This window comes from Sciurus vulgaris (genome assembly GCF_902686455.1).
Source record: "Sciurus vulgaris genome assembly, chromosome: 4".
In the NCBI taxonomy this organism is placed as follows: Eukaryota; Metazoa; Chordata; class Mammalia; order Rodentia; family Sciuridae; genus Sciurus; species Sciurus vulgaris.
Genome location: NC_136464.1, coordinates 59,978,116 through 60,004,903, shown reverse-complemented (window position 1 = coordinate 60,004,903; position 26,788 = coordinate 59,978,116). Strand labels below are relative to the sequence as shown.

General features: G+C 35.3%; 2 protein-coding genes across 4 annotated transcripts in view; one reads left to right on the top strand and one right to left on the bottom strand.

Moving 5' to 3' along the window:
- The window catches only part of CTNNA3 (catenin alpha 3), a 1,874,587-nt gene that overhangs the window by 1,020,008 nt on the left and 827,791 nt on the right, over nucleotides 1-26,788 (bottom strand). The gene's annotated exons all lie outside the window — the stretch shown is intronic.
- Nucleotides 11,528-26,788, top strand: part of LRRTM3 (leucine rich repeat transmembrane neuronal 3) — a 173,080-nt gene continuing 157,819 nt past the window's right edge. The window contains exons 1-2 of the mRNA XM_079135793.1: nucleotides 11,528-13,034; nucleotides 13,361-14,892. Coding sequence (XP_078991919.1) covers nucleotides 13,031-13,034; nucleotides 13,361-14,892 — 1,536 coding nt within the window. The 5' untranslated portion in view covers nucleotides 11,528-13,030. The remainder of the gene's footprint in view (nucleotides 13,035-13,360; nucleotides 14,893-26,788) is intronic.

The window sequence follows — 26,788 nt, the reverse complement described above, 5'->3', positions numbered from 1 at the left end:
TTCTTCTTTATGGCTGAGTAATACTCCATTGTGTATATATACCACATTTTCTTTATCCATTCATCTGTTTTCTACTGTTAATGTATTTAATACTGTATTAATAATAACATATAAACATGGGAATCAAGGATAGTATATTATAACATGAAGAAATTAAAATATTAATAAAATTCAAAAATATTATGAGAAGTAAGTAGTAGCTAAAATAAGACTGGCTCTGAAAAGAGTAATTGATGAAGAAGCTGGGAAAGAACAAGGATGGATGTTTTCTTACAAGCTTTTTCTTCTTTTTCTTCTATGTGTTTCTTGAACTGTGTGTAAAATTCAGTTTTCTATGAATCCCTTAATATTTTCTATCAAATATCACTATCAAATACCCTGAGAAAGCTGATACTTAAGCTCTCATCAGTTAACACATTAAGGTTCATTTGTTGATAAGAGGAAAAATGTCCAAAAGAACTGAGTCATCACAGGTACCTGGAAATAGAGTATTGGAAATGAAAGAAAATCAGTGAGGGAGAGGTAAGAAGGTACTTAGCAGGGGAAAGTTTCTCTTTTTATTTTATGAGTGAATCTCCTGTTTGAATATTGGACTTATTATATGAGGATGAGATGTAACTGAGAAGCCTGCAATAGTCATTGAGTGGGTGGGTCACATCTGATGGAGCAAATAGTCCTGGTACCCTAACAAGAAAACTGAATCTAAGAAAGTCAATCTTGTTCAATACTCAGAGTAATGTTTTTATTCTTTAGTTTCTTTCTATTACCTTCTAAATTCATTTAATTTTTTTTTAAATGTCCTAAAATGTTGTTTAAACGTTCAATTGTTTTGTTTGTTCCAACGAGAGAATATCGTCTTTACTTTGGGGATGAAATGTTGGAAGGGGAGCAGTAGAATCCTGAAGTCACCATAAAGTTGTTGGTAGTTGTGACATAAAAATAAATAGATATTTCTGCCCCTAGTTTCTAGAAGAGTCCCCCGCACTCTTATAATTTCCTGAGTGACAGGGCTGCTGGGAGCATTTTTTGTGCTAGTGAGATAACTCTTTGTGGGCTCCTGGACAAATTCAGGATGAGGACTTGTCACCAGAAAGATCAAACCATGATAGAACCTGGAACTTCCAACTCAAACCACATCGTCTGGGTAGGAAGAAGAGCTGGAGAATGAGTTAATAAGCAATCAAATCTACATGATCAAGCCTCCATAAAAATCCCTCAAGTATAGGGTTTGGAGAACTTCCAGGATGGTAAACATAATCATGTGATAGTAATATGGCACATCCCAATTCAATGGTGACAGACACTCTTGTACTTGGGACCATTCTGGACCTCACCCTATTTCTCTTCCTCTGGTTGTTCCCACATATACTTTATCATATACTTTAAAATAAACTTGTAAACATAAGTAAATTTTTCTCTCTCTTCTGTAAGTCATCATGGCCAATTATCAACAAGAGTGGGGGGGTTCCTATCCCCAATTGGTAGCAAAGTCAGAGAGATAAGAAGGTACTTGGCAGGGGGAAAATTTCTCTTTTTATTTTATGAGTGAATCTCCTGTTTAAACATTAGGCACTTCAGTTGGTATCTGAAGTGAGGGGCAATTTCATGGAACTGAGGCCATAACCTGTGTGATCTGCACTGATTCCAGGTCCTAATTCACTACCTCAGTTGAAGAACACCCCATTGAGATCCAAAGAGCTGGAACACCGGTTAGTGGGGCAGGGCAGGGCAGGGCCGGGGGAGTGGACAGGACAAAGTAAGAAACTCATGTCAAAAGTGAAGTGAAGGGAGGCATTTCACAATACCTCTTTAGTGGTGAGAAATAAAAATATCAAAGGAAGATCACATCATGTGAGTTGCTTCCTACTTGCTTACAACTATCAAGTCCTCAGAAAGGGATTCTCTAATGATCCTATCAAACTGTCATTAGCCTTATCCTTGTTATTATTCTTCATAGTTCTTATTGCTCATCAGCATTTTCGTGTGTACCTGTTTATTCTTACTATCTCATCAGATAGAATGCAAGTCCTCTGGTGGTAGGCATTTGTCTTATTCACTATTGTATTCCCAACACCAAGCAGTATGAGACCTTAATATATATTCATCGAGCAAATAAATGAATTCTCAAACTAGTAACAGAAAAAGAAGTTTTATTTTTATTAAGGACTTATAGTATTTACTGCCAGGGACACTCAATTTGTGTTTGGATCACAATTTTGCCACATGGGGGCTCTGCTGTTAGCCACAAAAATCTCTCAAGCATTCCCCCACATTCTTCAGAGACCTTTTAAATCTGGAGATAGCCACAGCTACCAAATATTAACAAAACGAAGAAGGATTCTTTAGCTCAGCTTAAATGAGGCTCCATGCAGGTTGATATATTTTAGTTTAGTAGAACAATCCATAGGTCCTTTTCTGTGCTACTACATTGCAGACCTATGCAGGGTTTCTTACATCTCAGAAGGTTAGTATCTCTGAAGTATGTCATCTAAATGTTTTTAAAATCAAACATCGTGTTTTAGAAACAAAAATAGAACTACCCTATGGAATATATGCTTCTTTATCAAAATCAAGATTTCTATTATCTTTCCCCACCTGGTGGCTGGGGAATTTAATTCTTAATGCTGATATACTTGCCAGGAAGTCAAATTTTAAAATATACTTTTATAGCTAGTCAAAAGAATCAAATGCAATGATTTAAACATACAATGCAAATTTTTATTCAAAAATTCTCAATTTCAAAATATATGTGAGATGAATATAACAAAATGTTTATAACTACTATATCTTTTAAACAACATTGACTTTACATTCAAAATACAGCCATTCACACAAAGTAAAACATCAAATATTAAGTTGTGAATTTGGTTAAGAGGCTTTTACAGGATACTCTGAAACTCCTTTGTTCTTCTGTGAGAAATGATAAGAAATTTTGAAATATATATAGGACTATAAATTTTACAGTGTGACTCTGGTGCCACATGTTCTTTTATGGAATTTGTTCTAAATGAAAAGCTGGAAAACTGATTTCTCTCAATATAAATGACTACAAATGAATTGTAATTGCTGTTCTCTTGATAGGAATTTTTTTTGGGCCCCTGTCGCAAGAACATCTCTATATCAATGCACAAATTAACAGATTCATTTAGCAATGAACAACATCAAATAATTTTTGCTTTTGCTGGCTATATAGGCAAAAAAGTCAAATGTGATAGGAAGTAAAGAACAGAAATTCTAGTAATAAAAATTTTAAAACAACATTCATTCATGGCACCTTATTAATTCATGTTCCCAAACTTGCCATTTGACCCATCACTGAATTCCCTTTGTTATGGTTTGTTTCCTTCATTTCAAGGATTTGTTTGTTTGTTTTTTCTGTATCTCTCTTTATTGAAATGATCTCTTGCTTCCTGTATTTGCTCTTTTAACTGTTGATTGGTGCGATCATTTAATGCCTGCATTTGCTCTTTCATCTCCTTGTTTGTTTCCCTGATTGTTTTAATTATGTACATTCTGAACTCCCTTTCTGACATTTCTTCTGCTGTGCTGTCATTGGGTTTTATTGATATAGTATCTAGGTTTGTTTGGGACATTTTCTTCCCTTGTTTTCTCATATTGGTCAGATGTCAGTGGGACTCTGAGATATTGCAGATTTCCTCTATTGGCTTGTAGTGTCCCTGTAGATTTCCAGTATATCACCTCCCAGCCTTCAGTAGCCTGAAGTCTTGGAGGAACTTGATAATGCAGTGCTTCCGAAGAAAGCTGCCCCTAGCCCACTACTGGTTCCAGGGCTTGGAGCTAGCTCTGTGCGGAAAGGCTCTCACTGGGCGGTTTGCTCCGAGAAGCTGGCTGTGAAAAGAGCCCACTGCCGGAGGGAGCAGGGCTACCTGGGGAAGACTCTAGCTGCCCTGCCCTGCTCTGAGAAGCCACCCCTATCCGGGCCTGCCACCCAGACCGAGCTTCACCCGGTGGGGGAGACTCACCCCGTGGCTCTATTTTAGTCCGAGTCTCTCAATGCCTCCCTTTCTTGAATCCTGGGTTCTGGAGTGACAGGAGATAGTTACCCTCTAGTCCGCCATCTTGGATCCGGATCCCTTTGTTATGGTTTTGATATGAAGTGTCCCCACAAAACTTATGTTAATATGGGAATATTCAGAGGAGAAGTGATTAGATTATGAAAACTATAACCTAATGAGTGTGTTAATCCAGTTGATGAGTTAATAATTTATATGGATTACTAGATGCACTGTAGACAGGCTGGGGGCAGCTGGAGGAAGTAGGTCATTGGCAGCATGCCCTTAGGGATTATATTTTGTCCCTGGATCCTCAGGTATGCTCCTGCTCTCTCTTTTACTCACTCTCTGGCTTCCTCACTCACTGTCTCTCTCTGCTTCCTGGCTGCCATGAACTGACAGCTTTTCTGTGCCACACCCTGTGCCATGATGTTTCTCCTCACCTCCAGACCAAAGGAATGGAGTTGGTTGACCATGGATTGATGGACTGAACCTCAGAAAATATAAGTCCAAAATAAAATTTTTCTCCTTTAAGTCTCTCATGTCACATATTTTGGTGACAGTGACCTAAAGCTGACTAACCCTGTTAGTGTAAGTGACACAAAATAAAAATACATATTTTCTTCCAAGCTCTAAGTCCCATTTTACTCAAAAATTCTTCAAATCTCAAATGATTACCTGGAGCAAATGGATGCCCCAAGTATCCATTTGGGCTGGATATTCTGCCTACTTGAATGAATGGACTCTTGCTCAACATACATGCCATTAAAATTGACTCTTTGCAAGTTAAATGATATGATGGACAAAAAAACAAATGCAGAACCTGGAACAAGCTATAGTTTACATAACCTAGTAACTCAAAAAACATCAATACCATTAAAAAACAAAAAGGGATGCATGGGTTTTGTTTACATCTTGATTTAAACAAACCAACTTTAAGGACTTATTTCTAATTTTGTTAGTTACAACAATGCTAGATGATCAAATTTATAAAATTTTGTTGTTGAGAAATGCATACTGATACAAAGATTTATTTTTTTAGATACTGTAGAAAAAATACAGCATGTGCATGTATCCGGAAAGGGGTATGAAGGGAAAGTTGAAACAAAATTAGCAAAATATTGATAACAGTTGAATTTTATGTTTTTATACTATTCTTTCTACTTCTGTTTGTTTCTAAATTTCTACTAAAGAATGAAAAAGAAAGAAAGAAAGGAAATTCTTAGGCTGGGGATATAGCTCAGTTGGTAGAGTGCTTGCCTTGCAAGCACAAGCCCTGGGTTCGATCCCCAGCACCGCAAAAGAAAAAAAAAAATTCTTTCCATGAGGTCATACAGTCTTTAGCCTTCAAAAGTCTGCCAATAAGGACTCTAATTTGAGAGTTTGTTAGACATCCCTGTTCTCAAATTAAGCTTGGGGATACCTCTGCAGGAAGTGACAGTGAACACAATCAAACCTAAACTAAGAACATGGATTGTAAGCGTATCATCCAGTGAAGTGGGGAGGGGGAGATGTGTTAGAGAACTGTGTAAGGTCTCATTTATTTGATTATTTTCTCTTTCTGTAAAGATACTGAAAGACCATTTTAATGGTCTGACCTGGAATATTCTTCACCCATTTATCTCAGTCAGAGATGTTCACTCATAACCATATGCAACCAGACAGGGTTTTTAATGGAGCCCTTGAAGCAAGCAGATCGAAATCAAGGGTATTTCAGAGAAGTATCAGTGCTCTAATGAAGATCCAAATATAATTAAAAATATAGAAATGCATGAGTATTATATCCAACCAGAAATAGGGAATCCTATGTTGGCATTCCGACAACCCTATTTTATGATAGGATCACAAACATTAAACTCTTTACAATACCTAGATCAAATGTGTGTATTTATGAAAGCAACTTATAAGTAAAAACAAAATTTCAATGATGGGTGCTATATAATAAATAGTTATAGTTCAATCGCCAGTACCAAGAAAAATATAAACAAAAGAACAAATGCCACAAAGTTGTGGCATTAAGATTTTATAAGAAAGAAAACACTGAAGAATTTTTAAATTATAAATGTGATTCATCCTTAGTCATGTTGGTGACCCTTGATATGTGTTCATTCCAATATGTTCTCATTACTAGAGAACCTAAATAGAATCAAAAGAAAATTAGTTTTTTCATAGGTACTCTGATTCCAGAAATGTTTTATAGCACTTTATAGTTTACAGTGTACTTCTACTGAATTATGGAAATTATTCCCAAACAAAACCTTTAAAGATTTGTAAGTCGGTTTTTATGAGTTCCATTTTGCAGATGAATACACTGAGACCCTGAGAAGTTTGGCTAGCATCAGTTACAAATTCTAAAACATTAATTCAATATTAAATAAGTTGAAATATAATATTCAATAATTGAATTATAACATTCAATAAACAATATATTTTTAAATTATTGTAGAAAGTTATTTTGCATTCACCAAACTTTCTAGAATGCTTAGTTCAAATTTTCTGATATCTAAGCCAAGGATGGTGGTGTATACCTATAATCCCAGTGACTCAGGAGGATGAGGCAAGAAGATAACAAGTTCATTGCCAGTAATAGCAATTTAGCAAGATCTTGTCTCAAAATTTTAAAAAAAATTAAAATGGACTGGGGATGTAGCTCAGTGCTAAAGTACCTCTGGGTTTAATCCCCAGTACCAATACAATAAAAAAAAAAAAAAAAAAGCAAAAAAGAGAAAACAAATTTTCTCATATCTAGTCACTACATAATTTTTCAGTTTCTAATTTTTAATCAAAGTTTTTAATTTCATTGTCTTCCAAGGCTGCTTGCAAAGATGTGACCCCTGTCCTAAGCCATCTGAACAGAAACTCATGTTGCTATTATGTAGGACTAATTTTGCTAATAGTTTTATCACTTTCAAAAAAAAAAAAAAACTTTTAAAATATTTAAAATGATGTCATAATGTTTTGAGGCCTCAAAAGATATTTTCAAAAAATTAAAGTCTCGTAAAATTGAATAACAGTAAGAGCCAAATCCAAAAATAAACTCAAATATGTTGAACTCATAATCTTATTTTCAAAACCTGACCCATGAAAACATTGTTTTTGCTACCCTTCCAGTTGCTTAGCCCATAAAACTAGGAGTAATCTTTAATTTCTCTGTTTATCTCATATCTTCACTTCTAGTCCTTTAGAAAAATTGTATTAAATTTATCTAGATATATCCAGAATCTAATCACATCTCACCACTTTCACTGCTACCACACTGATCCAAGTACCACTCTCTCTTTTGCATTGGAACAAGGGTCTCCTACTGGCCTCCCTAAATCTGTCTTTTCTTGCCTCTTCTTTAAGTCTATTACAATAACAGCAAAAGTGATTATCTTAGTCAATTTGGACTGATATCACAAAAATACTATTTACTGGGTGGTTTAAACAATAATCAATTATTTATCTCAGTTACAGAAACAGAGACTGGAAAGTCCAAGATCAAGGTGTGGGAAGATCCAGTGTCCAGAGACCAAGCCTGATTTCTAGCTTGCAGTAGGCTGTCCTCTCCTTTTACCTCACAGGGCCAAAAGCAGAGAGAGAGAAAGCACGTTCTTTCTCATCTTTATGATCCCACTAATCCCATCACGAGGGTTCCATCCTCATGACCTGACTAACTCACAAAGGCTGTATCTTTAAATAACATCACACTGGAAATTGGGGCTCTAATATATGAATTTGGGAAGGATGAAAGCATTAAATTCATAGCAGGGATCCTTTTAATACATAAACTTGATTACATCTTTATGCTGCACAAAATCTCAAATTGCTTCCCCATTTTCTCTGGAATAAAGTCAATATTCTTACAATGGCCTAAAAAGCCTTCATGACCTGATACCCAGGATCTCTCTGACTTCATCTCTTTTGCTTGCTCTCTCCAGTCTAGACTCACTAGCCTTCTTGTCATTAATTGAACAGATGATCTGTTTACATCTTAGGGGCTTTGCATGGCCACTCCATATCTATCTATCTATCTATCTATCTATCTATCTATCTATCTATCTATCTATCTATCTATGATAGATAGATATATAGATATAATTTACTCTAATTTAATTATATATATATATAATTTAATCTAAAAATCTCAAGCATATCTCCTTCAAGAATTTGCTTAAGTCACTTTCTTTTTTCTTTTCTTTTTTTTTTGCAGTGCTGGGGATTAGAACCCAGGACCTTGTGCTTGCAAATCAAGTACTCTACCCAATCTAATTATTTTTCCCCCATGGTATATTCTTCCCATTAATATACTATTTGATTATCTTTATTGTATATCTTACTCATTTAGAATGTCAGTTTTACAAAGATATAGAACTTAATTTTATTTATTTATTTGTTCCTCTGGGGATCAAACTGCTAGGATGTACCACTGAGCTACATCCCCAATACCAGCATAGAGCTTATTTTGTACACTGATGTATTTCAAATGTTTGGAAGAGTATTCAGTATATAATGGGTGTTTAAATTAGATATTCATTAAATAAATGAAATCTCTGAGGTCAGCTGCTCTGAAGATATCAGTACATCCTATTTTGATATCAGTTTTCTAACTTTATATTTGGCTATTTGGTTTCACATTGGATTAAAATTTATCATTATATACATACTTAGACTTATCCAATCTAAACAAAATACGTTTAGCAATTTGAAATAGTACTACAAGTGCAATAAAAATGTGTTTAGATAGATGATACCATTTTTTTTTTAATTGTTTTGTTTTTGATTTTTTGAGAAGAGTCTTGCTAAATTGCTTAGATTGGCCTCAAACTTGTGAACCTTCTGCATTAAACTCCTGAGTAGCTGGGATTATAAGTGTGCAGTAATACTGGAGATTGAACCAGGGACACTTAACTAATGAGTCACATCCCCAGCCATTTTTTATATTTTGTTTAGCGATAGTGTCTTGTTTAGTTGCTTAGGACCTCTCTAAGTTGCTGAGGCTGGCTGTGAATCCAAGATCCTCCTGCCTCAGCCTCTCGAGCCACTGGGGTTATAGGCATGAGCCACTACCAGCCCACTGCATCTAGCTTTGATGCTGTGTTTTATAATTGTATAAATCATTAAGGCCCTAGATTTACTGGGGAAGTTTAACTTGTCAGGTAGTTTATGGCTTTGCTCTATATGTGGTGTTAAGTGTAAAAGAAGTTGTTAAATATGTAGTAAAATTTTGCTTCTGTTGAAAGGCAAGACAGAAATAATCAGCTTACTATAGTCAACATAGTAAAAGTAAGATAAATTTTAAAAAAACATTCTGGAAAATTACTTAACTCTTTTAGAACATAAGTTATTTTTGGGTTAGATATTTTCTTGCTTTTTTTAGAGAGTAGTTTAGATCTTTGGAGCAATTTCTGCCACCTTAAGTATTTAGTATGATTTAGAATTGTGTCATTTTTTTTTTATTTCTCTACTAGCCTCATTAGTAATCTCTTTGGGCGTTTTGTTAGCTTGAACCTGGACAGACCTGTTGAGTCTGATGCTGACTTAAGAACTAGTACCAAGGCAGGGGTCACACAGAGTGCCTAGAGGCCAACCTAATCCAAGAATGGCTACTGATTACTCTTGAGACAGTTCAATATTAATGCAATATCAATTACAAGAACAAAAGGGTGAGTCTGAAGTCATAAGAACTATGGAACAAGATAAGATTAGGAGCCAAGGTACCAGACAAATGCCTGAAAAGAGCAAGATGTGTAACACAATAGAGAATGTTATTTACCATACATAATTCAAGAAGGTTTGTCCCAGGAAAAGCAAAATAAGAGAAATACATTCTTAGGGTCCCCTCTGAACTCTTGCCAGTAGAAGAGAGGCATAATAGACAATAAGTACTATGTTGACAGGTCCTCCAGCCATCCTAGCATGGCCCTTAGCAGCTATTAGACAATACAGATTGATGTATCAGGGGCTGCTTCTCATTGAGAAGCAAGGAAAGCGAGGAGAAAAATTAGTCTTTCAAGTAACCAAAATATTACAGAGAACTTATAAATAAATATGATTTCCTTTAGTCTTTTCTGAGAGAAATAAGTTGTGAAGTCCTGTTTGGGAGTTAGATGATAGCGGCTCAGCATTACCTTTCTGTACTCTGCCAGAGAATAGTCAAAGGCTTATTTTTTGTTTCCATAAAATTTATGGTTTAACTACAAAGATATGTCTTCAAGGAAAGTGAACATCACCTGCTAATCTTCTAAGTTTTACCACTTTAGAGTTTCTTGACTTACATACACATCTTTTAAGAATACTCTCTCCAAAACTGATACCACTTTCACCAGTGAAGGAAATCTACTGGACTCAGTAACATATATATAAGATTAATATTACATAACTAATTTAAAGTACATCTCTTGAACTTGGGAACTCCCTCCCAATTAAAATGCACAAATTTGATAAATATCTATTGAACATCTATAATGTACCAAGTGCTGCTGTAGGTATTAAGAGAAATTGAAGTAAAAAAAGTATTTTTGTCCCCGTGGTACCTACATCTGAGTATCCCTCAAAGATTGTTGATAAAAAAACCACCCTCTTCCATTTTCCTTAATCAGAATCTTAAGGAACATATTGGGAAATCTGTTTCAACAAGCTCTCTGGGTGCTTTAGATGCATTTGCAACATAATATCAGGAGAAACTACTGCCCTATTCCTAGCCTACTACCTGAGGAATTACAGTTTTCATTGGCTTACATCAATAGAACCCCTTTTGATTATCATGACTACCCTTTATCAAACTTCTCATCCTTGGAGAATACAAAAGCTCCCCTAATTGGCTCTCAGTCATTTCCCCTAAAAGAAACTAACAAAGCAAACTTTTTAATAAAATACCATTTATTTTTAACCAAAATGGATATCACTATGGAACAGGGATGTTAAACCTGTTCTCTTTTGGAGTAGAAAAGGTTCAAACATTAATTATTACTTACGATCTTCAGAACCAAAAGATTCACTTTAACAATATAGTTGAGATGTCAGAGACAAAGGTAATTTCCTCATCAAATGCAAAGCACTGATTCTTAGAAATCTATTGTATACAATATAAACAGTGCTTCCTAAAGTAGTTCTTCGTGAGTTGATGACTGTCAGTATAATTGATATGTAATACTAAACAATGTGCAATGCCAAAAAATATAATAAGGTTGGTATTTTTTAAAATAGGTATCACAGGATTTTTATGTGCTAAGTATTGTACAGATATTTAGGTGACTTAATCCTCAAACCATGTCTATGAATTGTGATTTGGTTATCATGCCCATTTTACAAATGAAAAAACAGAGGCATAGAGAATATAAATAGCCTATTTAGGTTTATATAGCTGGAAAACTGTAACCAGGATTAGAATCTTAGTGCCAAAATCTGTACTCTTAATTAATCAATAGGCTAACGTGTTTCTCCTTAGTTTTTATAATACTTCATTAGGAACATCAGACCAAAGAATTTTATATAGTCCTTTCTAGGAAACAAGAATTTATTGATTGCAATGAACAGGATCGTGTAGGGGTTAGTGAACCAAGCATAAGATTGCATAAGACTAACTTGATTCTAAATCTCAGCTGTACCATTTGCTTGCCTTAAGGCCTTGAGCAAGTGACCTCTTCCAGTCCCAATTTCTTCACCTTCCAAATTGAGGCTATAATGAGACCCACATCATACAATTGTTTAAAAAATAAATAAATGGTCCATGTAAAACACTTAGAATGCATTCAATAAATATTATTATTGTAATAAATAACATCAATAAACTATGAACCAAATAATGTCCTGATTCTTATACTAGTAATAAATAAACATGGTTCATTTTTCTTCTAATTAAAAAAAAAAAAAAAAAAAAAAACAGCAACAAAAACAGCAAACCAAACCATAAGTCATTAAACCAATTATACCTTTTGTCGGAAAAACCAGAAAGGCCATTGGATCCATTAATTCATATGTTATTAGTCATCTCCTCTGTTCAAAAATGCTTGTGTTCTATGTGTTCTAGCATTCTGAGACACCTTGCATAACATAATCACTGTGACTCCAAGAGGTCAAGTGGGCATGCAGTTAATGCTGCTCTGTGAAAAGCTCAATAATTCATTTTATAAATTTCAGTTCAAAGCCTATGTTGAGGTTAAGAAAAATTGACATTCGGTCTGTGAACTTAATGTCAAGCTCCAGAAAAACTCTGGGCTGCACATGTTTAGTGATTAAACAGACGCAGACAATAAAGACGTTGCCAAATTGTAAAACAAGACTTGGAAATCACAGAAAATGTTGCTAGTTATTGATTATGGTGACCATTCAGTTCTTATTGAGCCACCCAAAAGAATCATTCATTTTCCAGCAGAGAGCCTGCTCATTTGCAAGATAAAAGAGAGACATTTCTGCACATGCCCATAATGTTCTTCACCACTGGGGGCAGCTTTACATAAGACTGCATTCACTGAAACCAAAGCAACAGTCCGGGCAGCTTTCAGAATGACAGTCTGCAGAAGTGAGCTGAGCGTGTGCGCTGAACGGGGCTCTCCTGCCTTCTGGGCTCCATCGCAGCTCTGTGGCTGAACTGGGTGCTCACCACGGGAACTGCTGGGCTATGGAATACAGATGTGGCAGCTCAGGTAGCCCCACGTTGCCTGGAGGAATACATCAAGCTTTCTGATAAGAAGAAATTGTAGGAGCCAGTTTTGTAAAACCCCCCCTCAGAGAAAAAAAAAAAAAAAAAACTGTAAAGATGCAAAAACGTAATATCCATGAAGATCCTATTACCTAGGAAGATTTTGATGTTTTGCTGCGAATGCGGTGTTGGGATTTATTTGTTCTTGGAGTGTTCTGCGTGGCTGGCAAAGAATTATGTTCCAAAATCGGTCCATCTCCCAAGGGGTCCAATTTTTCTTCCTGGGTGTCAGCGAGCCCTGACTCACTACAGTGCAGCTGACAGGGGCTGTCATGCAAGTGGCCCCCTAAGCCAAAGCAAAAGACCTAAGGACGACCTTTGAACAATACAAAGGATGGGTATGTTTTGTCATTTTTCTTCTTTCCTTCTTAAAAAAAAAAAAATCCTCTAGTCTATGTAATAATTCTGCCTTAATTATTTTAGAGATTACCTTATTCTGCTCTAAGGCTATAAATTCAATTGCTTAGTGGACACGTTTTCTTGCTTAACTATTTAAAACAAAAAACACAATCTCTTTAAATTGCAAAGAGATGATATTTAATGTTAAATGTTGTTATCTAGATGTGAATTTCTGAAAATGAAAATACATGCCTATTTTTTGTTTGATTAAAAAAATGAATTCTTTTTTGGGGGGATAACTTTTCTAAGTTGTTTTTATTTCCAGGTTTCAATGTAATTAGGCTACTGAGCGGATCAGCTGTAGCACTGGTTATAGCCCCCACTGTCTTACTGACAATGCTTTCTTCTGCTGAACGAGGATGCCCTAAGGGCTGTAGGTGTGAAGGCAAAATGGTATATTGTGAATCTCAGAAATTACAGGAGATACCCTCAAGTATATCTGCTGGTTGCTTAGGTTTGTCCCTTCGCTATAACAGCCTTCAAAAACTTAAGTATAATCAATTTAAAGGGCTTAACCAGCTCACCTGGCTATACCTTGACCATAACCATATCAGCAATATTGACGAGAATGCTTTTAATGGAATACGCAGACTCAAAGAGTTGATACTAAGTTCCAATAGAATCTCCTATTTTCTTAACAATACCTTCAGACCTGTGACCAATTTACGGAACTTGGATCTGTCCTATAATCAACTGCATTCTCTGGGATCTGAACAGTTTCGAGGCTTGCGGAAGCTGCTCAGTTTACACTTAAGATCTAACTCCCTGAGAACCATCCCTGTGCGAATATTCCAGGACTGCCGCAACCTGGAACTTTTGGACCTGGGATATAACAGGATCCGAAGTTTAGCCAGAAATGTCTTTGCTGGCATGATCAGACTTAAAGAACTTCACCTGGAGCACAATCAATTTTCCAAGCTCAACCTGGCCCTTTTCCCAAGGTTGGTGAGCCTTCAGAACCTTTATTTGCAATGGAATAAAATCAGTGTCATAGGACAGACCATGTCCTGGACCTGGAGCTCATTACAAAGGCTTGATCTGTCAGGCAATGAGATCGAAGCTTTCAGTGGACCTAGTGTTTTCCAGTGTGTCCCAAATCTGCAGCGCCTCAACCTGGATTCCAACAAGCTCACATTTATTGGTCAAGAGATTTTGGATTCTTGGATATCCCTCAATGACATCAGTCTTGCCGGGAATATATGGGAATGCAGCAGAAACATTTGTTCCCTGGTAAACTGGCTGAAAAGTTTTAAAGGTCTGAGGGAGAATACAATAATCTGTGCCAGTCCCAAAGAACTGCAAGGAGTAAACGTGATCGATGCAGTGAAGAACTACAGCATCTGTGGCAAAAGCACCACAGAGAGGTTTGATCTGGCCAGGGCTCTCCCCAAACCAACGTTTAAGCCCAAGCTCCCCAGGCCGAAGCATGAGAGCAAGCCCCCTCTGCCTCCCACGGTGGGAGCGACAGAGCCCGGCCCAGAGACCGATGCTGACACGGAGCACATCTCTTTCCATAAGATCATCGCAGGGAGCGTGGCCCTTTTCCTGTCCGTGCTCGTCATTCTGCTCGTTATCTACGTGTCATGGAAGCGGTACCCTGCAAGCATGAAACAGCTGCAGCAGCGCTCCCTCATGCGAAGGCACAGGAAAAAGAAAAGGCAGTCACTAAAGCAAATGACTCCCAGCACCCAGGAATTTTATGTAGATTATAAACCCACCAACACGGAGACCAGCGAGATGCTGCTGAACGGGACGGGACCCTGCACCTATAACAAATCAGGCTCCAGGGAGTGTGAGGTATGAACCATTGTGATAAAAAGCGCTCTTAAAAGCTGGGAAATAAGTGGTGCTTTATTGAACTCCGGTGACTACATAAAGGGAACACGGTGCCCCCCTCCCCATCCCTCTCCCTCTCACTGTGCTGGCAAGGTCCTTCCCTGTCCTGAGTGCATTCATAATACTGGTCATTTTCCTCTCATACATAATCAACCCATTGAAATTTAAATACCACAATCAATGCGAAGCTTGAACTCTGGTTTAATATAATGCTTATTGTATAAGACCCTTTATTGATTCCATTAACTTTGCATTTGTTTTAAGGAAAAACTTCTTTCATAAGTAATCTTCCACATCTACTTTATTCTCCTTCTGAGAGGATCAAATCTATAGGTCTAGAAGATTTGCACTTTATTGACAAATCAAAGAAAAAGATGAATAATCTCAGGTATTCAGAACCTGAACTGATTCTAGGAGATGACTGATTATAGGAACATTTTAGAGACAGACAGAGCCATTAAAACAATGTCTACCTTAAAAAGAAAATTGCAGGAAACTATCAAAAGATGGTGCAGGGTTAAAGCAGCACCATGAGCAGTTTCCAGAGGTGTCTGAGTTACAATAAGGCAAGCACAGGGGAGAAGCTTTGAAGGGTTAAAATACTGCAAGTAGACGCTGCAAAATGTGAGAAGATAATTTAAAAAACACAAAGTTTTAGACTAGAGGGCTTATCTCTGAAACCCATCCCTGTAAAAGCAGACAAGAGGTTTCACTGTCCATTTCTTCAAGCCCGTATGTGTCCTAAATAAGTTGATTAAATAGCCAAAAAATTAAATAGGCAGATTTGAGGATGTAGATTTCTCCATGGCTTCTCACATTAGAGAGTTTTCACAGATAAGGTTTGCAAATGGGAAGAAGGCTTGCTATGTGCTTGTGGCTGGGACTTTACCAGAATTCTCTCCAGCTTTTTCAAAGACCCCAATGTAGTTAGTGGAATCATTAGCTCTGTGTTGTTCTTCTGTTCAGGATTTGTCAGACTGTCCTGTAATGTTTCATGATATGTCCTGCATACACCAGTTCTTCCTCATGACCCCCAGACACTTCATTCAGACGTGTAAAGAGAACATATTCCAAAAGACATGCTTTCTACCAACAACCTCATTGAAAAGGGGGACTTTGATAACACCTTAATAAATGTATAAATTTTCAGGGGGAAAAGACCAACACTATGATAGTTCTCTTTTGCTTTGCTATTGTTGACATTATTGTGTCCCTGTGTTCGTCTGTATTGTAAACTCATCCATCAGTACAATTCTGTACAGACCCTGTTGGCAATCTGCAAGCTACATGCATGTTTCTATGTCGTTGGTGAAAGTTTATTGACTGCAGCACAAATATCATAACCTCTGTATTTAAGTAACATAAAGTACAGTCCATTGAAATTTAGAAAAATATCTTTAGCCTGAATTCTCTTTTGTTTTCCAAAATGAACAGTTTTATTATAGGAGCAAAAATTAGGAATTACTACATTGATGCTGTTTCATTTAATTTGACTTGCCAAGCCTTACATATTTAACCATGTCCCTGTTCTTTCAAAACAGAATTGCTGCAGCAAAAAAGAAAAAGTGAATGGCTATTTTTACCAACATTTTTATATAGTTTGGTGGCTTTTCATAGGCTGAGAGGAAAAATTTGGGCAAGTCACCATGAAATATAATTGCAAGGAAGCAAAATTATTAAAATCATACTTCTATAAGCAATAAAGAAAAAGAAACATTTAAAATAGATTTCTCTAGGTACTTTGATTTTGACTAAATCTTTTAAAATAAATGCCAGTTCAGAAAAGCATCAGAGCTACAATGTTTACCCATAAATAATTGTTAAGTATACAATAATGGCAAATAGTCATATATTCCCAATTGATTAATAATGCAGATACTTCCTTACAGTAATATGAACTGGATGACTGATCTTACTGTGATGTTTTTCACTGAAGTTGTAATTTTACATTTTTTATAAAGTGTCAGTAAATACATATTCCATCTAAAAAAGAAATTTTCTTTGGTGAGCCTCATTTTTATCTGTACTAAAGATGATTGTACTAATTAAATGCAGTGTTAAAGTGAAAAAGCCCATTTTTATTCTTTGACTTGAACTCCCTCATTTGTGATGGATACCAAATATGTTTAGGCAAAGTATAGTTATATATTTTTTTAATTCTTTCAAATTATTGATTCTGTGGTGCTACTAGTATATACAAAATATTTGCTGTATTGAAAAGTATTTCTAAATTTTAATCCCACTTGGTATGTAAAATGTGATTTAACATTAAATGAATGACCAACATTTTGAAGGCTGGTCATTTTTTAATGCCTAACTTTACTTATAGATATACTAGATAAGGAAAAAAAATTCTTTTGAAGGTAAAACACAGTTTTATTTGGAACATGAAATTACAAGAAAAAGTTCTTTCTTCCACCCTCCCACCCCCACCCCAACTCGGAAATAAAGGTTCTCTAGTTCTCAGTATCTGCCAAGAACAAATATAAAAATCCTGTAGATTAGACAATTATTACTTCACTATTGTTAAATTAAACAAAACCAGATGGTAAATATTCTCCTGATCAGAAGTTGTCGCCCTCACCTGTACCCCATGGCACTTTCTGTACTACATGCCATAAATCTATTTTCCTAAGTATTTAAAACTCACTGCCAATTAGAGAAATATAATTGATATTCATTTTTCTAGTGCAAATTTACATAAAATATGTGACCTCAGTCAGGCGACAATACTTAAACAGCCTAACCTGTTGAACTGTACAACAGAGATACATCAAGGCAGAGTGGATTCCAAACAGAAAGAAAATGGAGCTTAGTGTCTTTGAACAGCATGTAGGTTTTTTTCCATTTTTATTAGCCTCAGTTCACACAGTGGTACTGTAGCATGGAGGGAATAGTCCCAATGCCACAGTCTTGTAAGCAATACCAACGCAAGATATATTCATTTTCAATGAGTTTGTATTTTCCAAAGATGTTGATATTACATCTTTTCAAAGAATTTAAACTATTTTTTACTTGATTTGGTGAGTCAACTACCTAAGTAGTTACAGGCAATAAACTGTATTTTGTGGAGTAGCAATGACCTCTAGTGGCTGGTTAGACTAACCACAGCTATTCATACACATTTTAGCTTTTTATCTTGAATCTCTTTGCAAAATGTGGTTTACAACATGTACTTTTTGATCTGTTCATCAGATTTGAATTTCACTTAGTTCATTCTCCTGAGAAATATAGCTGTTGTGTAATTTTTGAAAGTTATGTCTTGCTTAGTAACTTTTTTTAGTAATGCCAGGAAGTAGGCCATAAAACAGGAGCTAAGTGTCCAAAGATATAAGGAAAGCAGTAATACAATAAACATCAAAAGAAATATTTTAAACTGTTTACATGCATCGACATTGGTGAAATGATCTGATATTTTAATTAAATCTATTAATCCACTGGCAGGACATTGAATCATAATGTCATTAAGATTGGGTAAAATAAATTTCAAAATTAATATTAAAAGAATCAGCATCACTTACTTACGGGTCAGAAGACATCAGACATATCAAGGGAGAGGGACCTCCCCTTTTCTCTTTAGAACTCTCCAGTTTGCTGACCGTGCCAGTGACCCGTGCTTTGCCCCGTGCTTTCTTCCTCCCTCCCCCTTTGCAGCCAGCTGAACACTGGTTCTATTAGGCTCTTTGACAATGATGTTACAGTCTAAGAGGTGATGATTCATGGATAATGAAATTATGCTCTCCTTCTGGGGAAGGATAATGCAGAGTCAGATTCATGAGTTTGGCAAGGGTTTTTAGGATGATGTAGGTGCACAGAATATCTTCCCTTTCTTTGCTATTTACCAAGATGAGAACTCAAATAGTTTATTCAAAGTGGGGATTAGACTAGCATCAGAAACAAGCATCAGGTCATGAAGCTTAAGACAAAATAAGTTCCAGATGTGACAAGTGAAAATTGAGCCATGAAAAATGAAAAATTCAGAAACTGTATGGGGGTTCTTTTATCCTCTTTCTCCCTGGGTTCTCATTAGAAACTAGATCTGAAGCAAAACCATGGAGCTTCCCTATTCTTGTGATCTTCTTGCCACTTTAAAAATCAGAGGCAGATAGGAGAGACTATGAAAATGAAAAATAATATCAGTAACTTTGAATGACAGATGTTATAAGAGCTATGGAATGGATGGATCTTAAATAGTGCATATTAAATGGCTATTGAAAACTAATTTTAAAAGGCACAGTGAAAGTGTTTCCCCAATTATAGAGCTCCCAAAATCATTGGTAATTTTGGATCGTTGGAAAAATACAACAAAAATACTGCAGAAAAAAATCTAAATAAAAAAAATAATTCTGGGCTGGGGATATATCTGTTTGTAGAGTGCTTGCCTATCAAGCATAAGGCCCTGGGATCAATCCCCAGCACCACAAAAAAATAATAATAATAATTCTATTTCGTTGAGGAAAATAATCACAGTCAGGTATGGTAGAATATGGACCTCAGAAATTAAGAGCTAAATTCAAATTTCTCTGGCATCTGTTAAGAGTCTTTCTGACAATGAGTCAAAAAGAAATCACTAACTCTGTGTTACAGAAGCCTGTATCTATGAGTCTAAAACTTGTTTTTCATCTTTGGTTTCCATATGCACACAGATTCTTCCATCCCATATTATCTGAGTATTACATTTTATCAATAGCGATCCCAGTGAATGGTAGATATATAAAGACATCAACCAGAGAACAAAGAAAAAAAACACTTACCAAGCAAAACCTATATGCCAGTGGTGTCCCAAATCTGGTCGGTATAGCCAGGGCTTTCCATCAAGCAGAGGTTTATTTATCTATCCCCTCTCCAGTCTCAGTGTTTTTAGTCCTTATTAACATTGACTATATAAATATGTTTATATGGCAAAATGACATCATTATTGAACAAAAAAGTAATTGTTCCCAAACATGTTGTATGGGATTAATACACACTCCAGATATCAATTACATGATGTCACCTCTCTGTTGTTTCTCTCCCACACCTACCTCCCAAGACCTCCTAGTATAGAAACTACTATTGACTTTGTCAATTATAATCATTGAAAGTCATCAGAGTTTTAAAAAGTGTAAAGTAGAAGAGTGTTCTTTTGTAAATAACAACCCTTTGCTTATGCAAATTAAATACTTAATCTTTCAAAGAATGAGCAATGTAGTTACAAATCTCTATTCTCTCCAAGTAAGAAGAAACAGGTGTATTTCCAAAATTCTTATAATTCAAGTAGACACAAACTATTTTTCTTTGAAAGCTGAGTTTCTATGACATCTCAAGAAAGCAGAAAGAGGATGCTGGGTTTTTCAGAAGAAGCATTTGTGAATTTTATGCTGTTTAGACTTCATATGGTGATGGATGGATGTTCTTGAGTTAGGACTTCTGAACATGTGAGGAGTATTCCAGTAACACACAGAGAACAGGAATATCTGGGCAACAACATTAGACCAATCAAAGACAATTGATTTTACAACTATATTTTCTAACAACGAAACTTCTATGCATAACAGGAATCCATTTTATGGGAGAGGGGAGAATGAGTTTCTATTTTATACTTTTCAGCAAATTTTGTAATTAAAATTAATAATTTCTGGATAATTCTCCATTTTCTTATTATTTTAAGGAACTCCTGCTCCTCCTGAGAAGTTTCCTTTATTTCTTTCTCTCACTCTTAGATTGTTTTTCTCTTTATATGAAAGAGTTCTCTACTTCCTATAGCACAAGAAAAGTCTTCCCCATATAGATCAACACAATTGATCATTTCATTTAAGGTAGAAGCATATCTCCAATAGAAAATATACTTGCAAAAATATTAGTACATGAAACAAATTCAAAACTGGCTGACCCTTCTCTTTCATCTACAGTCTACTAAACACCTGTATAGTATCTTTTGTTTATCAAGGAAGAAAAAAGAGAGATCATTGAATTACCAGTATGGCAAATATTAAAACGGATTATTTTCTACTTTACTTAACTCGTAAAAAACAAAGTAGAAGACTTTATGGGACTACTCAACAGTATTTCAACAGTCAAAAACAATAAACAGAATTTTGTTTTCACAGGAATAAAATCCAAACTTTTGGGCCTCACACATGAAATGATATGGCAGACATTACATTTACAAAAGGCATTTTTTACCTTAAAAAGTTAAAGCTTCATCACACTATACCTATGGTATAAAATACATTTTTGCCATTAAGGAGATAAAGACTTTAATTAAATATAAATACTTATTCATATTGTTGATGCTGAAGCTTATTTATGAAGTGGGGGTAAAAATAAAGTGTACCTCAGACAGTGAGACTATGTGCTACTGGTGGTCTTCATGAATTCAAATAGGTGGACCCATATATAGCTAAAAAATGTTTCTTGTCACTAATATTTATCTGTTATACTTCCTGAAGGAAGGAAACATAACCTTTGATGCCATCAACCCAAATCTCACAAGAACTTTAAAAAAAAAAACTTGTAGCAAAAGAAGAAATTAAAAAAAAAAAAAACTTGGACCATATATCTTTTGATACTTAAGAAATAGAGTGACTTTAAAAATGCTCATAAACCTGTGGTAAGATTGCAACATTGAAAACTCTATAACAGATAAATAGTTACAACATTGACAACTATCAAATTAATTTATGAAAGCATTTTGTGCAATTTTACAAAATTTTAAAATGAAAAATTATGAATACTTGGTTCAAATACTACCATATATCCAGTGCAAAGTCAGATATCTTTATTGATTTGTGATTAAAACAGAATATTTAAGGATCTGAGCAATCTACATAGGTCATTTTACTAAGTATTTTTGTTTTCTACCAAGCTAGTCATGTGGTAGATTATGCCTAGGAAAAAATACATATTCTATAAGGCACTATTCATATTTTATTACTCATTTGTATATGTGTGTGCTTGTGTATAATTGAGTCCTTATGATTTACCAGAAATTTATATAATCTCACAATTTGATAAGAAGTCTTTAGTATCTTTCATAGCTCACATAGTTTTTTCTTGTTAATGTAAGAACAAATTTCTCACATTGAATCTGTCTTCCTATACGTTCTACCCATTAATCCCATAGCTTTCCACTTCTTTATAGAACAGCTCTAAAACAATCCATAGCCCATTCACACAACAAGTCTCCACCCAAATTCTAAATCTCCAGTTGCCCTCAGGAAATGATTTCTAATGATTTAGTATTAGGATAGTTCTCTCACAGCTAAGTGCTGATCTGCCAGTCTAATGTTCTTCCCAGTCTGTGGCACTCACTCCAGCCCATCTCATTTCATTAAAAGCAGCGTTCACTTAGTCCTATGGACTTTTATGGGGAGGAATGAGTAGTAAAATGTAAAAATCTACATATATTTTTATAGGCTTTACTCTTTTATGATCTAATACACAGAGATGTGTGAGGTCTTTATTAGTAAGCTAACATGCAAAAACATCGAGGTAGCCATAAATTAAAATGAAAGGTCAAAGTAGGTTTTAAAATAGTCTAAAGTTCATATTACATATTTATTAATATTCAAAATAAGCCCAAATTATGTATACCTTGTGTTTCACTTCTTTAAAGTTGATTTACCCTCCAACTTTGCCCCCATATTCTTTTTTTAAGTTTTTACAGTAAATACAATAGAGTAGAATGTATTTTGACATATCATACATACATAGAGCATAACTTCCCATTTTTGTGGTTGTACATTTTGTGGGGCCCTTATATTCTTGATTGAGTTTTCCATTCCTCCCATTTTCCCATAGTTCATATAAACAGAGGTTTCCGACATTGTGTATGTTTGGAGCGATTGGGTAGATGCACAGGGTTCATCTCTAGAGGGCAATGTAGTGGAGTCTAGGATCTCTGCCTTCTGTCTTCTCAGCCTCCCTTTCCCATGCCTCTTCCTTCTTTAGAAAGATTATTTACACTGAAATCCTTCCATCCACTCATATCTGGAGTTCTTTTGATTTCTTATGCTTTACCATACGTCTGTTCCCAGATCTAGGGCTGTATTATTGTCCCTTGCAAGGGTACTTACATTTAAAGACTAGAGAAAAATCCTTTAGCTAAAGGTAAGAAAGTCATACTCAGAGCAAGCATAAACAGAGCAACCAAGAGCAAGGTTGGTTGCAAGTCCTTCTGAAATCATCCTACATAAATTCCTCTTTTTCTCAAACATGAAGTTGGGCCTTCCCAAAAGGAACAAAATCAGGCCACAAGGATATTTGAAAAATTTATTCAGTGAATTGCCATTATACACTGAATTTCTCCTTAGTTTTTTTTTTTTTTTTTTTTTTTTTTTTTTTTTTTTTTCTCCCCATGGAGAGACAACTCTGTATACTATAAAGGACTTGGCCTATAGATCCTGAAAGATATACTTCAAAATCTGGTTCTGAGACTTAATAACTTCAAGACATTGAGTCCCAGCTTCTTCATCATAAAAAAGAAACTGTAGAATAATAAAATCATCACATGATAGTTGCAAGATGGCAAAGAATCAGCAGTTTAAACGTCTTATGTTTTTTCCTAGACTCATTTCACGTATTTAATTTGATAATAAGAAAGATCCTATGAAGATGAATGAAACAATGTAGATAAATCCCATAGATACAGAGATTAGCACATAATAGTTACTTTCTCCTTCCCCTCAGTATCTCCAATTTCTAAATACCACATATATTTTAATAATCATATTTCACTATTTTTATTTACAATGACAAACTGATTCCTGGCAGACTCAAGAAAGAGAATCTAAGCTGGGCATGGTGGCCCACACTTGTAATCCCAGAGGCCCTGGAGGCTGAGACAGGAGGATGGCAAGTTCAAAACCAGTCTCAGCAAAAGCAAGACACTAAGCAACTGAGTGAGACCCTGACTCTAAATAAAATACAAAATAGGACTGGGGATGTGGATCAGTGGTCAAGTGCCCTGAGTTCAATCCCTGGTTCCAAAAAAAGAAAAAAGAAAGAAAGAAAGAGAGTCTAAATTGCCACAAGCTCAGGGAAATTTGGGCACACAGTTAATACTAGAGAATCAAATCAAAGTCCTAAACCTCCCAATAAAGCCCAATGACATCCCACCTTAGTTCTATACCATGTTCCCTGCTGTAACTCTAACCAGTTCTTGCTTTCCAAGTCTGTGCTTTTGCTCCAGCAGTTTCCTTTGTAAGAAATGATTTTCTTCCCTTTCAAGTTCTCCTGTTAGTTTCTGAGTATTTCTGTCACACATTCAACTCCAGTTCTACTCACTCTACAAGTCTTCTTAATCTTGCCCTTCCCTCTTTTCTATGCTATTTTATATACCTCTATCAAAGACTACCACAGACTGCCTTGTGCTTGGGTTAATAATGTGTCTCTATTCCCTTTTGGAGGAAACACACCATCTCTTCTTTTCTTTCTCCAATGTTGATGAGCACAGTCTTTTATTCAGAGTAGATGTTTGTTGAATTTATTTTCTGGTCATTATGATAAAGCTATTGTTACAAACAATCTAGAGTAAATATTCTAATTTAATGGAAACTTAATGATGTCAACTTTATGTTTATTTACTAGTCAATATATACATTTTTGTTTTTATTTTATGTGTATTTCCCATTACATATAATATTCTCCTTTATCACTGAGGTGATTTCAAAAATTACTCTCACAAAAATATAGTTTAAGGGAATCATGTTATGATTTAAATTTTCTTCTTTAAATTTTGTGAATAATCTACCAATACTTTTCCTATGATTGTTACCAAAACTATGAACATTTTAGGGGGTATATTAAGAGGATGAAGAGGTAAGAAAGAGTGGGAGAAAAAGAAATTATTTTCAATTTAAATATTAATATGCCTTAGTTTTAGTGGGGGTAAGGTGTCAACTTTTGTTGTAAAAGCCATATATTTTGATTTTGAATTTTTGGTATTAGGAATCAACCTAAAAGGTGCTTTACCACTGAGCTATATTGTCAGTCTTTTTCTTTATTTTTAGTTTTATTTTGAGACGGTCTCATTAAATTACTAAGTGTCTTGCTAAATTGCTGAGACTGACCTCCAACTTGCAATCCTCCTACTTCAGTCTCTGGAGTCACTGGAATTACATATGTGCATCACCATGGCCAGTAAAGCCATATGTTCTTGATATCTCTTTGCCCATCTGAATGTCTCCATATTTATCCGCATTTCTGCAAAGTTTCTGCTTTAGACATGTTCCAAGGGCTCACCTTCTTACCACCTTACCCTATCACAGAGACTAGGTCAGAGGTCTTTGGATTTTCAATTATATACATGTCCAAAGAAACTGTTCTACTGGAGACTTCAAACTTCAAATACTCAGAAGCTGACAAGTAACAATGCTCATTATTTTTTTATCTCCTGAACATCAATTATGTTGAAGGCAGGTTTGATCACATGAGTTTGAAACATCTCCTCATGGCTGAGTCTTTCCTTTTCTCTGTTCTGATCATTCTCTTTATCCTTTTCACTGAATTTCTTTCTCCCTCTCCCATCTCCACTTAAATTATCTTTCAAATTTTCTCTCTACTAAATTCATATTTATAAGTTAAATCTATACAACTTGAATACACACCTTCAAACTGGATTAAAAGGGAAATGCCAATGTTTTTTAATCTTTTAGAAAAGCAATAATTAAAATGACACAGTTTAATAATTTTATAAATAACAGAGTAAAAGAAAGTTCTGTTTGTATTCACAGCTTTGGGTGGGCCTATAAGTGAAAAACTATAATTTTGTAAATTGCAGTTTAATTTCAGAAATAGAAATGACATAATCCCTAATGTATTTTTAAGTTGCATTTTAATTATAATTTATAACATAGTACAGATCTGAAGACCATCCAAATTTTTTTTTTTCACGTAAAGAATTGCTCAGGCTCTGGACTATGCTTGGCAACAAAACATATTAATTTTTAAAACAGATAACAGGTAAATTTACTAGTCTCTAACCCTACAAACTTTTAGCTATAGCAATTTCTGAGAACCCTGCAGTGTATTTTCTTATCTTCTACTTGAAATTCCTAGCTGATTTAATTGTACTTTTAACCATCTTCCATAAGCTGCATTCCTCAGTTCCTCTCCTGGTTATCCATTCTAGGGTTTCACTACAGTCACTACATCATTTCTTACTTATACCTCCCTCTTGCTACTTAAGAAATACCCAGTGACTATTAAATAGTTTCAGTTATTTTCCATTTTATTTAATTATTCATTTTTTAAAGCTTTCATTCCTATTAAAGAGGAAGAAATAAAAACTTGTTGGCTTTTGTTTCTGCTTTTATTTTCAGTACTGGAATCTGCTTGGACTAGCTCAGGTAGAGGACCCATGCAAAGTTTGAATAGATGAAAAACCATTGTTCTAAATTTGCATTAATCTAGGTTTAAAACGTTTGCATAGAGTGTCTGATGACAGATGAATAAAAGAACGGTGTGGTTAACTAACCTATAACCAATTACAGAAGCAAGTTTCTGTCAGAATGTGTTCAATAGCTTTAGCATGATGCCCTCAAATCACACTTTCAGAGGTCAAATTTGCACATAACTCCTTGAAGTACATCTCCTCCTATTCAACTCAATTTTAAGTTCCAGCAGTGTGTTGTGCAAAACTAATCAATGGTCAAATTATTCCCATTTCGTTGGCTCAGCTCACAGTGGCCCAGTGATAAGTTTAAAAGAAAAAAAAAAAAAAAAAAACTATCTGATCTTCAATTTGTATTTCAACTGAACCCAAGTGCAGATGTCATCTCTGGTAATATGACAAAATAGATTTAGGTTTCTAAATGTTACTGTGTATTCCAATAACAGCATGTGTACTGCAGTAACTATACTGTAGCTCAGATGT